Below are 12,174 nucleotides of genomic sequence, written 5' to 3' on the forward strand. Positions count from 1 at the left end.
CGGTAGAATGTGAAAAATATTCCATACTGCGATGATGGTTCTACAACGTCCGTCCAGCGAAATTCCCCAGATTTATGAGTTGTTTGACTTATGAGCCTTCAATGTATCTGGGTCAACACATGTACTTTCTGCCTACGGTTATCCCCCTGGTTACAGACCTTCAGTCTAATGTGAAGTGTATTCATCTACTTCTCTCTGTTCCCTGATGCCAAAGACAAGAGGAAGGGGTCTTCTTTCTTCTACATTTGGGAACTCACTGTGTGATCTGGAGCCAGAAGGCATATTTTCCAGAACCATCTATCTTGCACAAATAGCACTGATACATGACTGATAAGAAAAAGCAGCTGTATCCCTTTTTTGCATACAGCAGTACAGTTTTCCCCTCTGGGACATTAAAGCACCTTTAATACATGAAAGCTGGACACAGACTTGTTGCATAGTCTAGACCTTAGCTAACTCTGCAGTAGATTCCCACTGATCTGGTTCTCTTCCCTCGAGAATAGCTACAGTCAACTTCTAGTGGCTGAGTTCTGCAATGAAGAGGGACAGTACTGTGTAGCCTAGGTTACCAATTACAACCCCCATAAACTCTTTCACACACATACACACACAAGCACACAGGCTGAAAATACCCCTGACATGTCTGTTAGTCTCTGGGACTGATGTCGTTTCCAAACCAAGCTGAGTTGTTTCCCTGAGCCGAGAATCAGATAAAGGAATGTAAACAGACCACCATGCCCAGAACAGGTTCATAATCGTGACAGAGCATAGGGCTGGGGGATACCAATCTCTCAGTTTATTCAGGAACAACAGCAGCCAGCAGAAACGACACATAGTACACACACAGGCCAAATTGAAAACATCATCTTAGTAGTTGAACAGATCAAGTCAGTTTCTCCACCACTAGATCCTGCGTAATGTGTTGAGCAGTAGGTTAATGACGGGTTACACTCTCATCCCGCTGCACTGCTTGTCTAAACAGGTGACTACTGAATGAATAAGAAGAGCATTCATTAAGTCCATGCAGAGGCACGCCGAGATTTCTCACTCAGGTCTCTCCGGCGCCTTAACTTGAATTTAGCGTTCAATGAGCGCAACGTAAAGATAAGCGATAGGATTTGGTAATATCCCCGGAGGAGCCCCCAAGTCGTTAACAAACAGTCCCCACGCCTCCTTCTGTTGATTTGCTCCCTCTGTTAAGCTGACACGGTCTTGCTTCAACAACAAACGGGTGTGTTAGCACTTCAGGCGCGGGACAGCATGACTGGCGGACTCAAGGACGGCGAAACTGACGAGGTAAGGTTTTCTTTTGGACTCTGTATCCTGTCACAATCCAACTTTTTATTTTACACTTTTTATTTTTACTGTATTTATACTTTTATTATGGATATTGAATAATCTGTGAGCAACACATTTTCTATGGCTCGTTCTCATTGTGACATTTATCGAACATGCCCTTGGAAGATTGGGAAACTGGAACATTTTTAACTCCAAAGCGCTAGTTGCCAATCTTTTTTGGCACCTAGTTGTGAACGTTACTCCCACTCCTACTGGGCAAATGTGCAAGCCCCTCTCGTCTCCATTAGCACGGGCATGATACATTTACAGTTATTTATTAACTAGCATACGCTTCTAAGATTCTGTATGTTATTTCATTTTTAATCCACTTGAAACACACATTTTGTGCGCACTTAGAAGTCTGTCAAAGTTTTGGTTAGATCGTTAATTATATTAGACTAAGTCAATCGAAAATGCAATTTCCATTAAAAGTTGATGACAGTTTACATTAGTGAAAATACTCTTTTGATGCCTTATGTGAGAAAGGTTCTGCGTTTAAAGAGAATGGCCAGCCGAACGATCTTTACGCACGGAATGTGTGAGCGCTTGGAGATGACCCCTTGCGGTGAGAAACGGATCTCTGCTATTGAGGGGTGTGGTGCTACTCTTTTAAAACCATCTCAGGCTGGGACAGGCTGCTAACTCTGGTGCGCTCCGGTCAAGTCGACCTTCTCTGCCTCTCTGCCCGTCTCTCCACTAACTTATACATTTATAACGCTTCTCTTCTTCACCTCCGGACCCACAGGAATTTCTGCACTCGCCGTTCATCAGAAAACAAGGGAACATTTATAAACCTAATAACAAAGACATGGATAATGACAGTATGAGCGGGATGAAGACGATGCAGGATGTCCATACGAAAGAGATCGACCTGGTGAACCGGGACCCCAAGCACATAAACGACGACGTTGTAAAGGTGAGTCCGTAGACGGTATATTTACATGAAGGGAAATAATTGTTCATGGATTTTTTCGCCTAGTAAGATTTCACTTTGGATCCTTTAATTTACTTTATTTATTAGACTGGTTTGATACTATTATACAGTTTTTTTAATCAAATCGTGGTTTAAACTAAAACTAGTTCAGTTCCAATATTGCATGTGAGTTGGTTTTGTACTTGGACACATTATATTATGAATGTTCCCATTATAATATACCCAGGAAGACTGGAAATTGTCACTCACACGATTACTGGGCAGACTATGAGCTGCTAAATACGCATAGTAAGCTGCGCGCGTACCAAAGTAGTGGTTGGTGGATCGCATGGCATTCTCGTGTGTAGACTATACTATGAATTTTTCGGATTCATGACCCCAGTTTACAATGGTTTACATAGATCAGATTAGGTTTGTGAAGGCCTCAACACATGCGTAAATGTGATGCGTACGCAGCAGCGTCTCTTGCCTATTTTGCTGGTGCGGCTGTAGTCTTTAGTTGAACATCCTTGCTCCAGTTTTGGAATGGAGGAAACATCACGAATTTGCTGTTGTTTTACAGTCCTTGTTTTATAGTTACACGTGCCTCATATTCAGTGAGTGCGTTATTGCAGAGCAAACCTATTTCCCAAAGTAGACTCCAACCACACTGTGCCCATTTTGTGTTTATGTAAACTATGAATTTGTTGAGAGAAACCCTCGCTGACGTTACTGTGGTACTTGTGAAAACGACCTGTCATGCGTTGGTGGGAACAGAAAGGCTCAGGTGACACAGTCAGAGGTTGTGTCCCAAATGGCATCATATGCCTGTTCAAAAGTAGTGCACTACATAGGAAATACGGTGCCACTTGGGACATAGACTGTCCGTCTATCCTCATGTCCAGCGTGGTTATTGTTTCATCTGTAAAGAGTCAGTTACCACTGGGAGAGGGTCAGCCGTTTGAAGTAGTGAACTTTGCCTTCATAAAACTGGGAAACACCCAAGTAGCTGCAGCAGCAGGCAGGCCAAAGGGATCTCCCTCTCTCTCCCCTCCCCTCTCCCCCTCCCACTGCTCTGTCCTATATCCCCCTTTGTCTCTCTCCCTCCCTCTCTGCAATTCACAGGGATGCGTCAACTAGGGAGCAATGACCACATTCTCTCAATTCAATTCAATTCAGGGGGCTTTATTGGCATGGGAAACATATGTTATTAACATTGCCAAAGCAAGTGAAGTAGATAATATACAGAAGTGAAATAAACAATAAGCTCTCACCCTTGTCTCCTAGTCTCCCTCCTTGTGTGCAGTTTCTCCATTTCATTTCAATAAGTTTGTTCATATAAAAATATAATATTGTATGTTAATGGTAACAGGGAACCCAACCCACTCTACTTTTAGATAAAAGTAGAGATAATTGTAAAAAAAAAGAGTTTTACCTGTCTTGCAGTAATCCTCTCTCTCTCTCTCTCTCTCTCTCTCTCCCTTTCTCAATTCAAATGGATTTATTGGGCATGAGAAACATATATTTATGCAAGTCAAATAGATAATAAACAAGAGTGAAATAAACAAGAAAAAAAGAAAAAATGAACAGTGAACATTACACTCTCTCTGTCTCGTTCTCTGGCTTCCTACCAACCCATTGTGACAGTGAGTCAGACTCTCCAGTATGCTCAGAATAGAATACAGCCTTATGATTCTGCTCTTTTAATCAAATCTACAGACCGCTAGTGTAATCATCTGAAATCACATGTTTCCTCCCAGGCTATAGAGGTTTGGAGTTCTAAATGTCGTCAATGGAGGTGTGTGTTTGGGGTGCCCTAACTATCCTGCTATTATGCAGAACAGGGAACACAAACACACACACACACACACACACACACACACACACACACACACACACACACACACACACACACACACACACACACACACACACACACACACACACACACACACACACACACACACACACACACACACACACACACACACACACACACACACACACTACTCTCTCTCCTTCTGCAGAACCATGTGGACCAGTAGATCTTATAGTTGAAATTTCGGCAGCTGAACTCCCTCAACCGGCCACATCAAAGAATCACCATCAATGAAATCCATGCAGAGTTTGGAGAGTTTGCCCTGGGAATAGAATATTTTCCTCTCATAAAGCCTGGTTCTTTATATAGCCTATGGCCAGGCAGCCTCCTGTTAAACCCCGATGGGGCTGAATCTAAGCTGAGCAGACATACCCACGGCCACACTGTGCAATCCAGACAGCAGCGATCGGCTCGCTAACCAGCCGCTAGTTAACATCTCCCTGCCAAACTCTCAAGAATGCCGGGACTCCCTGAGGGAGGCGGGAGGTACATTATATTGGGAAATTAAGACATTTAGGCTTAATGGACAAGCTGAGGCAGTGTTTTCCTTAGATTGTCCAGGCGGGGTGTAAACAAAGGCTCCAAATCAACATTCAGGGATAATTTATTCAGCAACAATTTCAGTTGAAATCAATTGAAGCCAAATGATTTCTTTTAGGTGGGGGCAAACAGAGCTAAGTAGGGATGGACTGCCCTACTTACACAATGGTGGAGGAAACACTGAACTGAGGCATTCAGCACTCTAGGGACAGAATGGAAAAATATATTACAGGTCTCTCTCCAGATTTCAGCCAACCAGACTGCTCACATGTTGTCCCTGAGAACTAGTTTGTTGTACTGTATGCCAAATCCCTAAAGGGGTGATAGGTGCTGAGACATTGTATCTATCTAGCCAAACATGACTTGCCCACCAATAAATTAAGAAGAAAGAAAGAATATACTTCCCTCCATATTACCTAGGGGTGTTTCTAATGAATAATGTTCTTCTCTGTCCACTATAGTTCAATCATCCATAGCAAAGTTATAACAACTGCCTGAAAAAAATGGGATTTTATCTTATATTTATGTTTTTCTAAACTGGGCTTTTTCTCGTTTACAATTTAAAAGCTTTGTATTTTTTTTATTTTTTTTTAAACGTTACATTTCAGCTGCTGACAGCCCTCATCAGAACCATTCTACACAGACCTCTCGTTTGTTCTGCATGGAAGTGATGGAAGCTGTGTCTGTGAGCCGACAGTGCCTTCTGAAAGTATTCCACATTTTGTTAGGTTACTGCCTTATTCTAAAATTGATTAAATCTGGGAGTTTTTACTCATCAATCTACACACAATACCCATAATGACAAAGCAAAAACAGTTATTTTCTTTTCTTTTTGCAAATGTATTAAATATAAAAACTGAAATATCACATTTACAAAACTATTTAGACCCTTTACTCAGTAGTTTCTTGAAGCACCTTTAGGAGCGATTACAGCCTCGAATCTTCTTGGGTATGACGCTACAAGCTTGGCACACCTGTATTTGAGGATTTTCTCATATTCGTCAGATCCTCTCAAGCTGACTGTACTTTTCTCTGTCATGATGGACGCACAGCTATTTTCAGGTCTCTCCAGAGATGTTTGATCGGGTTCAAGTCCGGGCTCTGGCTGGGCCACTCAAGGACATTGAGACTTGTCCCCGAAGCCACTCCTGCGTTGTCTTGGCTGTGTGCTTAGGATCGTTGTCCTGTTGGAAGGTGAACCTTTGCCCCAGTCTGAGGTCCTGAGTGCTCTGGAGCAGGTTTTCATCAAGGATCTCGCTGTACTTCATCTTTGCCTCAATCCTGACTAGTCTCCCAGTCCCTGCCGCTGAAAAACACCCCCACAGCATAATGCTGCCACCAGCATGGTTCATCGTAGGGATGGTGCCAGGTTTCCTCCTAATGTGAAGCCTGGCTTTCAGGCGAAATAGTTCAATCTTGGTTTCATCAGACCAGAGAATCTTGTTTCTAATGGTCTGAGAGTCTTTACGTGACTTTTGGCAAACTCCAAGCGGGCTGTCATGTGTCTTTTACTGAGGAGTGGCTTCCATCTGGTTACTCTACCATAAAGGCCTGATTGGTGGAGTGCTGCAGAGATGGTTGTCCTTCTGGAAGGTTCTCCCATCTCCACAGAGGAACCAGAGCTCTGCCAGAATGATCATCGGGTTCTTGATCACCTCCCTGACCAAGACCCTTCTCCCCCAATTGCTCAGTTTGGCCAGACGGACAGCTCTAGGAAGAGTCTTGTTGGTTACAAGCTTCTCCCATTTACTTTTTCCAACTTCTTCCAGAATGTTTTTGGTACCCTTCCCCAGATCTGTGCCTCAACACAATTATGTCTTGGAGCACAATGGACAATTCCTTCGACCTCATGGCTTTGTTTTTGCTCTGACATGCCCTGTCAACTGTGGGACCTTATTTGACAGGTGTGTGCCTTTCCAAGTCATGTCCAATCAATTTATTTTACCACAGGTGGACTCCAATCAATTTGTAGAAACATCTCAAGGATGATCAATGGTAAAAGGATGCACTAGCAGAGGGTCTGAATACTTATGTAAATAAGGTATTTCTGTTTTTTATTTGTAATACATTTGCCAACATTTCTAGAAAACCTGTTTTTGCTTTGTCATTATGGGGTAATGTGTGTAGATTGCTGAGAAATGTATTTTATTTGATCCATTTTAGAATAAAGCTGTAACGTAAGAAAATGTGGAAAAAAAGTTAAGGGGTCTGAATACTTTCCAAAGGCTCTGTACAATACAGTACTCAAGATGTATGGCTCTGGAAAATGAAATGGATGTTGCTGGGTTTTGCAGCGTAAAGAACAATGAGATTTATATTAAAGAGCTTCACCACCAACTGTTATTTTATCCTGTAAGTTTAGCCTGTTTAGTTTAGCAAGTCCCCTGTGTACACAGTAATAGCTGGAAGGATTGACTACTGAATAAAATGAACAGAGTCCTATTTTGATATTGAAAATGCATTTTTACTTGAAAATGCGCTGGACACAGGTGATGTTAAACCCTCTGACAGCGACACGTCTCTCGCAGACAAAACACACACGCAATAAGTGACTGTAAAATAAATATTTGCTGTATCATGGGCTTGGTAGCAAAGAAGAGAGCAAAGGAGAAAGAGAGAGAGAAGGAGAGAGGGGTAGTGCGAGTGGTAGTGTGAGAGAGAGAGTTGGAAAAAGATAGAAAGAAGGAGAGAGAGCAAGCGTGTGTGTTTTCCACTTTACAATCTGCACTAAACATATATGAGGTCATGGGTACTTGAGAGGCACGTCGCAAACCCATCGATCGCCTGAGAAGTCTGTTTACACTAAAAATAAATAAATGTCATGGTTTACTGGGGCCCATCCGGCTTCTCTTTATTACATGTAGGTACTAGAGACCTCCACATATTCTGTAGCTGGGAGGACTTTAATACAGGATCTTGGAGGCTCTTAGGTGGTGAATATAAACTGAACTGCATTAGAGAGAACTCCAGGGTAGAGACGACCTTGTAAACTGAACTGTATTAGAGTGAATTCCAGGGTAGAGACGGGCCTTGTAAACTGAACTGTATTAGAGAGAACTCCAGGGTAGAGACGGGCCTTGTAAACTGAACTGTATTAGGGAGAACTCCAGGGTAGAGACGGGCCTTGTAAACTGAACTGTATTAGGGAGAACTCCAGGGTAGAGACGGGTCTTGTAAACTGAACTGTATTAGGGAGAACTCCAGGGTAGAGACGGGCCTTGTAAACTGAACTGTATTAGGGAGAACTCCAGGGTAGAGACGGGCCTTGTAAACTGAACTGTATTAGAGAGAACTCCAGGGTAGAGACGGGCCTTGTAAACTGAACTGTATTAGGGAGAACTCCAGGGTAGAGACGGGCCTTGTAAACTGAACTGTATTAGGGAGAACTCCAGGGTAGAGACGGGCCTTGTAAACTGAACTGTATTAGGGAGAACTCCAGGGTAGAGACGGGTCTTGTAAACTGAACTGTATTAGGGAGAACTCCAGGGTAGAGAAGGGTCTTGTAAACTGAACTGTATTAGAGAGAACTCCAGGGTAGAGACAGGCCTTGTAAACTGAACTGTATTAGGGAGAACTCCAGGGTAGAGACGGGTCTTGTAAACTGAACTGTATTAGGGAGAACTCCAGGGTAGAGACAGGCCTTGTAAACTGAACTGTATTAGGGAGAACTCCAGGGTAGAGACAGGCCTTGTAAACTGAACTGTATTAGGGAGAACTCCAGGGTAGAGAAGGGTCTTGTAAACTGAACTGTATTAGAGAGAACTCCAGGGTAGAGACAGGCCTTGTAAACTGAACTGTATTAGGGAGAACTCCAGGGTAGAGACGGGTCTTGTAAACTGAACTGTATTAGGGAGAACTCCAGGGTAGAGACGGGCCTTGTAAACTGAACTGTATTAGAGAGAACTCCAGGGTAGAGACGGGCCTTGTAAACTGAACTGTATTAGGGAGAACTCCAGGGTAGAGACGGGCCTTGTAAACTGAACTGTATTAGGGAGAACTCCAGGGTAGAGACGGGCCTTGTAAACTGAACTGTATTAGGGAGAACTCCAGGGTAGAGACGGGCCTTGTAAACTGAACTGTATTAGAGAGAACTCCAGGGTAGAGACGGGCCTTGTAAACTGAACTGTATTAGAGAGAACTCCAGGGTAGAGACGGGCCTTGTAAACTGAACTGTATTAGAGAGAACTCCAGGGTAGAGACGGGCCTTGTAAACTGAACTGTATTAGAGAGAACTCCAGGGTAGAGACGGGCCTTGTAAACTGAACTGTGCAGTGTCTGAAATGTCACCGTATTTCCTATATTGAATTGGAATAGGGTGCTGGCTGGTTCTGACCAAAACCAGTGCTTGGGAATAGGTCGATGGCTGTGACCAAAAGTATTGCACTATCTTGGGAATAGGGTGCTGGATATTTGCCCTCTGATTCAGACACTTCTACAGTATGTGTCTCTGTCTTGTGTATCAGTGTCTGTCAGGAATGTGAAGAGATGGTTTAAGAGGGTAGAGAGAGTAGGAGGGCCTCATACAGCATGTGTAGCAATCACAAAATGTTTTGTGAAGGGTGGGGTAGGAGGGTGGGAGGGAGGGTAGTTTGACCTGGTTTGACTGCTCGTACAAGTCACTATGAGGAGACATACATCTCTTGTAATATTTCTAGTACTTGTGTAACTTCAGAACAGGGGCACAAATCTATTGGAGGGCAACATCTGTTTTCATTTTTTAAAATCTTGTTCATCAGTTTTTTGCTTTGAGATTGACTGTCTAATTGAATCATTGCTGGTTCCTTGATTTTAACAATTACTCTTCTCTGCTGTCAGGTGGACTTTGAGGATGTGATCGCAGAGCCTGCGGGCACGTACAGCTTCGACGGCGTGTGGAAGGCTAGCTTCACCACCTTCACAGTGACCAAGTACTGGTGCTACCGTCTCCTCACTGCCCTGGTGGGCATCCCACTGGCGCTGGTCTGGGGCATCTTCTTCGCCATCCTGTCCTTCATTCACATCTGGGCGGTGGTGCCGTGTGTCAAGAGCTATCTGATCGAGATCCACTGTGTCAGCCGCGTCTACTCCATTTGCGTCCACACATTCTGCGACCCGCTGTTCGAAGCCATGGGCAAGTGCTTCAGCAGCATCCGCATCAGCACCACCAAGGGGGTATAGAAAAGACGAGGAAGTGAGGAAGAAGAGGAAGAGGAAGGGAGGAAGGGAATAAGGAGGGGAGGTGTGGAAACCATAACTAACACAGATTGAAAGGAGGGAGAAGTCACCAGAAGAAAAAGAAAAGAGGGAACAACTTCTGCTAAAAGAAGAGGTGAGACATTTCCAGTGCTGTGGTAGGGATATTGGAGGTAAGGGGACCAAGTAATAGAGAGCATCTGGTCCCGCTTCTCTTTCTTCCTAGACAACAATGGTTTCTCTCTCCAGTGCTGGTTTAACCAACAGGGGCACAGGATTACATTGAGTGTCATTCCTTGGGCTCTTTGTTTTTCTGTTTGTTTTTCTTTCATTTTTTTATTCTGTATTTGTTAGCGTTGTTTATCACTGCAAGAGCATCACGCTAGCCCCCCCCCCCCATCCATTCCTTCCATTGTTCCAAAATGTTGTGTGACCCTCTCTGATTATAGCTTGTTTAATAGGGGGTATTGGGGTATTGATTGAATGACTGGTAAGTTAATTAATTGATCGATTGATAGGCTCATATAATGGATGTTGGTGTCCACTCTGCTGGGTTTGTGTGTTTGGGGCCTGTTTTTTGGGAGGGGGATGGTTTGGGTGGGGTGGAGGGAGAGAGGGGGGATATCCCTGTGCCTGTCCCGCTGCGCTGTTTTGAGAGACAAATCCCACCTGACACAGCACAAAATCCTATACCCAAAACCTTATCAACCCCCTCAGCCCCCCTACCCCCACTGACCCCCTCTCACACCCCTTCCCCCATGCCTGCCCAACCTCCCAGTCTGAAACACTGAACCTGCCCTTGTTTCTGCATGCACCGCCACCCCACCACAAAGCCACCGAGCCAACGAACACACTGCTGTCAGTCTATACGCCCAGACAGACACACAGCTATAGGACAACCTCACTCACAGAGCCTGCCCTGCCCTCAGCCCAGTGCCACATCATGACATCATAATCACTCTCTCCATCAACATTCAGCTCCAGTCCTACTACAAGCCAGAGAAACTAAATTCCATGACGACAACAAGGTCTTAAATAGAGTTTTCATATTGCTTCTATGTGACCAAGAATGTTTTTTAAGTTTGAATTTGAATCTCGGGAGAAAAATCACTTGATCTTTGTTTTAATACATTCACACCTTTTTTATACCATTGAGGTCTCTTCTCTTGTAAAATGGGCAGCAGGATTGCACCTTGTATGTTGATACACATTGTGGTAGCTGTAGCTAAATAACCAGGGCTTTTAATTACTACACCTTCTGTAGATGAAGAACTTTTAAGCTTTGTTTCAATGTTGTTGTTTTATGCTCGCCTTGCCCAATGTATGCACAAGTTGAGTAGCATTGTCATATATAATCTATTTAGTTTTTTCCCCAAATGAGTTTGGATGAGTTAAGTCCCTGGTTGACTAGTTTGGTCTGGTGTAGCGTTCTGCTTGTTGGCTGTGGACATACACCACCAAACAAGGACAATCAGCTAACCGGTCTCCCTCCCCTGAGACCACTGCTGTTTGACAACGAATGGGAGCATGTTTTTGTTCTATACTGACATGAATCTCACTGTGTCTGCATCCCAAATGGCATCCTATTTCATATCGTGCACTACTTTTAACCGAAGCGCAGTATGGGACCTGTTTTAAGGTAGTGCACTAAGAAATATGGTGATATTTTGGGATGTCTCCTTTGACTCTTTCAGCTTTTGTCTACCTGCTGTCTGTGAAGATGGTAAATATTAGCACGTTGCTTGATTTAATTTGTTTTTTGACTTGATGAAAAGGTCATATGTATTTTTATATTCAAATTGAATTTTTCCTTCCCTTGCTTTTACTGTACAATCTCACATCACGCTGTGCACATTAAACATTTGTATAATCAAATCTGCTAGCCTACTTGTATTGCTTCTTTGTTTGTGTTGTTTTGGTTTGTGAATCAGTCTCTCTTTGTTGTCATGTGACTTTGACCTTAGAGAGAACTTGATGTTAGCCTACATTGTGCAAATAAGCCTACAGGCAAAATAACCCAGAACACGGAGCCACTTTAGTGTATATAAAAATGCATTTTGCTCACGGAAAAACCACATGATTTCACATGTAAAATCATATTAAAACGTGATTTTGGAACACTTCACATGTTATGATATTTCACATGATTACATAACCTTTCACATGTGGATTCAAATTTTCACGTGAATATTTTTCACAATTTCACAGGTTAAGATACAGACTCAAACAGCACTTTTAACATACAGTGGCCACAACTTAAATATTTGACACACAATTACATTGTGTATATTTATTTACACAGTAATTATTATTTAGCATGTCCTCACCTGGG

General features: G+C 43.3%; 1 protein-coding gene across 1 annotated transcript; it reads left to right on the top strand.

The window, feature by feature from the left end:
- The first annotated feature begins 1,005 nt into the window (after window positions 1-1,005).
- cav1 (caveolin 1) lies at window positions 1,006-11,717 on the top strand. Its single transcript, XM_064929349.1, has 3 exons — window positions 1,006-1,296; window positions 2,084-2,254; window positions 9,486-11,717. The coding sequence occupies exons 1-3, from the start codon at window positions 1,261-1,263 to the stop codon at window positions 9,825-9,827; spliced, it is 549 nt and encodes a 182-aa protein (XP_064785421.1). The 5' UTR covers window positions 1,006-1,260; the 3' UTR covers window positions 9,828-11,717.
- The last annotated feature ends 457 nt before the right edge of the window (window positions 11,718-12,174 follow it).

The sequence above is a fragment of the Oncorhynchus masou genome, chromosome 22, assembly GCF_036934945.1.
Source record: "Oncorhynchus masou masou isolate Uvic2021 chromosome 22, UVic_Omas_1.1, whole genome shotgun sequence".
Taxonomy (NCBI): Eukaryota; Metazoa; Chordata; class Actinopteri; order Salmoniformes; family Salmonidae; genus Oncorhynchus; species Oncorhynchus masou.

Excerpts from the sequence above, each read along its gene's own strand:
- cav1 (XM_064929349.1), top strand. The coding sequence starts at position 1,261 with ATGACTGGCGGACTCAAGGACGGCGAAACTGACGAG. Across the intron at positions 1,297-2,083 it reads AGGACGGCGAAACTGACGAG|GAATTTCTGCACTCGCCGTT; the intron begins GTAAGGTTTTCT and ends CCGGACCCACAG. Across the intron at positions 2,255-9,485 it reads TAAACGACGACGTTGTAAAG|GTGGACTTTGAGGATGTGAT; the intron begins GTGAGTCCGTAG and ends CTCTGCTGTCAG.